General features: G+C 39.6%; 1 protein-coding gene across 1 annotated transcript; it reads right to left on the bottom strand.

Moving 5' to 3' along the window:
* Positions 1-633: 633 nt before the first annotated feature.
* Positions 634-3,819, bottom strand: LOC136842928 (RNA-binding protein cabeza-like). The gene is made up of 2 exons (XM_067110902.1): positions 3,201-3,819; positions 634-677 (listed from the first exon to the last, which is right to left on the bottom strand). Exons 1-2 carry the CDS (start codon positions 3,817-3,819, stop codon positions 634-636), a joined length of 663 nt encoding a protein of 220 aa, XP_066967003.1.
* Positions 3,820-5,605: the final 1,786 nt, after the last annotated feature.

Raw genomic sequence — 5,605 nt, 5'->3', positions numbered from 1 at the left:
AAAAAACTACTGAGGCTAGAGAGCTGCAATGTGGTATGTCTGATGATTAGAGGGTGGATGATCAACATAACAATTTGCAGTCCTCTAGCCTCAGCAGTTTTTAAGATCTGAGGGCGGACAGAAAAAGTGCCGACGGACAGACAAATAGCCATCTCAAGAGTTTTCTTTTACAGAAAACTAAAAAGGGTGCAGGGGAAACAAGTCTAATCATCAGTTCAGGGGTGTCATTTGCATCTGCGAGAGGAGAATCTCGAGCATCTCGGACATCCTGGTATAGTCGCCTAAATATTACTTTAGGGATGTCCATAACACCCTTGAAATGAGGAGAGAGATGACATCCCTTTCATAACTACTCCAATTGTAAAGAAATATTATCCATGAAATGAGATGGCAGTCCGAGCTATTACCTTAGTACAGAGTACAGACAACTCCCATGAAATAAGAATCCCAATCATCAGTATATAAATTACTGCACATAAACGAAAGTTTTTAATTTATGCATGCTTTAGTAAAATGCCTGTGTCAATTTAAACGATATATCACACATTCTGTTCATCGCTTCAAGTAGACCAGAAGGCTTTAGCATCTCTGTACTGAGCACTTGAACTGAAATTAAAAACTGAAATATAAAATTTAGGCCAAAGGCCAATCGCTGGAACCTATGAGGTCATTCAGTGCTGAAACGGAAATTGAGATTAAAGAGGTTTGAAAGGTGTAACAGGAGGAAAACCTCGAGGTTGCAAGAGTGGAAGAAAGAGAATATGAACGGACGGAGGTACAGTTAAAGGAATGAAAGGGGTTGCAGCTAGGGGCCGAAGGGACGCTGCAAAGAACCTTAAGTAATGCCTACAGTGAACCGCGCGTGGTGCACTGACAGCAGCACTACCACCTACTGGTCTCAGTACTTCAGACGTTCCTTATATCAATAAGTTTGTCCTAAGTTAAACCTAATCTAGTTTAACCAGACCACTGAGCTGATTAACAGCTCTCTAGGGCTGGCCCGAAGGATTAGATTTATTTTAAGTATTAAGAACCAACTGGTTACCTAGCAACGGGACTCCACAGCTTATTGTGGAATCCGAACCACATTATGACGAGAAATGAATTTATAACCAGAAATAAATTCTCCACTCTTCTGACACAAACAGCGTGCCAGCGTGCTAGAGCTCACCTACCCCGCCAACGAAGAACTGGTGATTTTCCTGACGTCACTTGAACGCCACTTGAGTAAGATTTCAGACATCTCTAATTTCACTGAAATCACTTTTCTTGACGTCCATCGACGTTGGTAGCCGATAATAGATATCCGGAATGTGTTGTTCTGTTTTGGCACGAAAGTCCTTTGACAATTTATAGCGGCATGGGCATAGGGCTAGTAAGCCCCATGCCACAAATCAGTGCTTGGAACAGAAGGATAATACCTTCCGGGGTCTTCCCCACCTTCATGCTGGCCTCAAGAGCACATAAAACGAAGAAGGGTCAACACCCCATCTTGGAAAAGTCACATCAACTTTAAATGGACTTGTGTGACTTTTTGCCGTTATGGATACATAGATAAAAAAAAAATAAATTGATAATCTTCGGCAGAACGCTTTTAAAGTCACTCCTTTCAAAAGAAACTTGCAAATGATGCGAAAAGAAAATTGCCTTCCTTACATATTTGGGGCTAACATTTGTCATCAGTGAATTGCCAGTAGAGCCACATAAATTGTCTATTCGCCTTTAAATTCTTATGAAGAAATGAGATTGCTACTTGTTCGAGATATGCTTCATTTGAGGCTCATTTGATCCCGCGGAGACTCGGAACCAAATATGGACGCTGTTTTAGCCGGAGTGGCAATGACCAAGAGGTTTCGACTTGTGTCTTCGTTTTTGTGCTTTTCCTGCTGATGCTCAAACAAGAAAATTCACTAGAATGCTGATGCGCATGCGCGCGGACGCGAACAGGACTGTACAGTGCAAAGACTCGAAGACAAGAGCAATCAATGTTAAGACAACTTTTTCCCTCGTGTGTTTTCGTTTGATCTTTGTGAGTGGTTTATCTAAGTTAGGAAATTCTCAGAAAACCTGCTTACATTACCCACTACAGTTATTCTAATCTGAAGAACTCCTTTTCATCTTTTATAGGTTTAATGCCTCATGAGCCTATTTCTTCCTCTTGCGTCGTAATTTCAAATGCCCCTTCATTTTCCAACCAGATAAAATTCTGCCTGCCGTTGACCTTCACCTAAGCTTTAATCTTTCTAACATTTCTTCAAAAAATTGACACGGCAATGAGCTGGCTTTGTATTCCGAGACAATGCGAAAGGTATTGACTCATTTAATTTCACGTGACCTCCGTTGGCCTCGTCCTTGACATTTGCCCTAACCCAAGGCAACATATGTTGGGTATAATCAGGGGTATTGTCCCAGAAATGCAAGTTTTCCTTTTTCCATATTATTTCCAATTTTTTGTATCTCATTCCTATTCATCAAATCATCACTCATCAGAAATAAGTGATACTGTGATTTATATTAGTTTTTTCAGGAATGAATTAATGAGTATAATCCTCCATTTAACTTTAGCTGTATAATCCTCCATATAACTTTAGCACACAGCCTTTTTTATGGCTTTAACGGAATTTTAGGAAAAAAATCAACCGACAACCGCCACTTATATTACAATAACAGAATAATTTTCAGACATGACCATTTATGTTGTGACACCATTTGAATGACAGAATCAGTCGCATTCTGCTCCATTCTTTTTTCTATTTCCTATATCACGATGAATATAATATATCTTTATTCAGAATTAACAATATTTTTCCAGTAGATGACCATTTATGTTACGACCATTTATGTCGTGACACCATTTGAATGACAGATTCAGTCTCATCCTGTTCCATCTTTTTTTTTCCTTATTTCCTTCCATCAATATTTATCTCCATCCTTTCCACACATCCGTTTCCTCTAACTCCTTTCTTCACTCTCATTAACACCTGTTCTCCTCCACTACTTCCCTCTGTTGAATATGATTTTCCCATCCGACTTCCCCTTCCTTCCCCCAACCCTTCTCCTCCTTCTCCTCCTCCTCCTCCTCCTCCTCCATCTACTCCCCTCTGTTGAATATGATTTTCCCATACGACTTCCCCCTTCCTTCCCCAACCCCTCTCTCCCCCAACCACCACCACCTCCCCTCCTCCTCCTCCTCCATCTACCCTCCTCCTCCTCCTCCTCCTCCTCCTCCTCCCCTTTTGAATATGATTTTTCCATCCGACTTCCCCTTCCTTCCCGCAACCCCTCTCCTTCTCCCCAACCACCACCACCACCTCCTTCTCCTCTCCTCCTCCTCCTCCCTCCTCCCTCCTCCTCTCCTCCTCCTCCTCCTCCTCCTCCTCCTCCCCCCTTTTGAATATAGGATTTTCCCATACGACTTCCTCCCTTCCCCCAACCCCTCTCCTCCCCAACCACCACCACCTCCTCCTCTCCTCCTCCTCCTCCTCCTCCCCTCTGTTGAATATGATTTTCCCATACGACTTCCCCTTCCTTCCCCCAACCCCTCTCCTCCTCCCCAACCACCACCACCTCCCCTCCACCTCCTCCTCCATCTACTCCCTCTGTTGAATATGATTTTTCCATACCACTACTTCCCCTTCCTTCCCCAACCCCTCCCCTCCTCCACAACTTCCTCCCCCTCTTCCTCCTCCTCCTCCTCCTGTTGAATATGATTTTCCCATCCGACTTCCCCTTCCTTCCCCCAATCCATCTCCTCCCCAACCCCACCACCACCTCCTCCTCCTCCACCTCCTCCTCCTCCTCCTCCTCCTCCTCCTCCATCTACTTAAGAGGAAGGACTCGGGAGACACTCGTCCATCATCACCACCCGGAAAATTGGAAGCCTGAAGGAATGTTGCATCGCCATTGATTATTCTCTTGACGACGTCTTTCTGGTGCTGACGACCGGTGATGTCGCCTGTTGTTTCAACGCTTCTCGTGGAATATTGAGCAAGAAAATGACTAGCGCCACCTCTCTCTCTCTCTCTCTCTCTCTCTCTCTCTCTCTCCCTTTATATACATACATGCATGCATACATACGCACATTTATGAATATATACGTATATATATAATGTGTGTATGTATGCATGTATGTATCTAAATATTTATATATATATAGATATATATATATGTATAGTTTTATATTTACATGTAAACATATGTGCACACCCGTGACCGGAAAAATTATGGAAAAACTGTAACTCATATCATCATCTACTATAAATAAAAAACCATTTGTTTCTTATAACTGTGATAACTAATTTCCACTCAACCCACAGCTATTTGCATGGACTGAAATACATTATGTCACCGAAGTTTTTGAGGCGAAACGTTGGAAAGAGTAAACAACAATTCTTTGCCGACTGTCCCTTGCATTATTACGCAAACGGAATGTGCTTTTTTTTTCTTCTTCTTCTTTTGATGTGCAATTCATCGCCGAAAACAATTAGACAAACTGTGTTCCCGGGGAGTTTTTTCCGGAAGTGTGAAATGAAGGGGAGAGAGAAAAAAAAAACTCCGTTTTGAGAAAAGTGTCAGAATGAGAAGGGAAAATACCGAGACGAGGTGAGCAAAAAAAAAAAAAATCCCGTAAATGCAGGAAAAAAGATACCGAAATGTTGAAATGAGAAGGGTAAGCTGCCGAAATGAGGTGGGAAAAATGCCGCATGGATGAGCGGAAAGTGCCGAAATAGGATTAATTGATTGATTGATTATAGCTACTAAAACTGGCGTCACATCTTCTAGGTTATTGACACCGTAGTAAATTAACATAGGAAATTAAAAAATAAATAAAAGGCGTTTCATATGAGAAATATCTAAAAATATAAATAAATAAATAAATTTTTAAATGTATATATATATGCATATTATATATACACAGTATATATAATATATATATAATATATATATATATATATATATACATATATATATGTATATTTATATATGTATATATACATATCCACACATACCCACATACTGATATTTATACAATCTAAAATTTGTCGAGGAGGCCCGACTCCCTAACAAACAAAAGTAATATGACAGAGAGGTGAGGATTATTGAATTGAAAGAATTTGGTCTTAAATTGAGGCGTGTTTTGTGTCTATATTTCCTTTTGTTGGAAAATAGGAAAATTCAGAATACTTGCCAAATATAATATGTTAAAATTGATTTCAACTTTAGGTCTTTTCTCTTTAGTGAGATGGTCACATCGGTTAAATTTGCGTTTCCTAGCCATTATCTCAGGAAATGCGTGTCTCTTGCCTCTTTTATTGCGGGGCGACCTGCTATATTCATTATAACATATCAGGCATGAATGTGTGTGTGTATATTTATATGTGTGAGTGTGTATTCTTTATATATATATATATATATATATATATATATATATATATATATATATATATATGTATATATATATATATATATATATATATATATATATATATATATATATATATATATATATATATATATATATATGATATATATATATTATATATGTAACGGATGGAAACAGATGGTCAAATCACAGGTGGTTTTATCAAAGGTGTTGATTTTTGTC

The sequence above is a fragment of the Macrobrachium rosenbergii genome, chromosome 2 (genome assembly GCF_040412425.1).
Source record: "Macrobrachium rosenbergii isolate ZJJX-2024 chromosome 2, ASM4041242v1, whole genome shotgun sequence".
Taxonomy (NCBI): domain Eukaryota; kingdom Metazoa; phylum Arthropoda; class Malacostraca; order Decapoda; family Palaemonidae; genus Macrobrachium; species Macrobrachium rosenbergii.
This window is presented reverse-complemented; position numbering and strand designations above follow the sequence as displayed.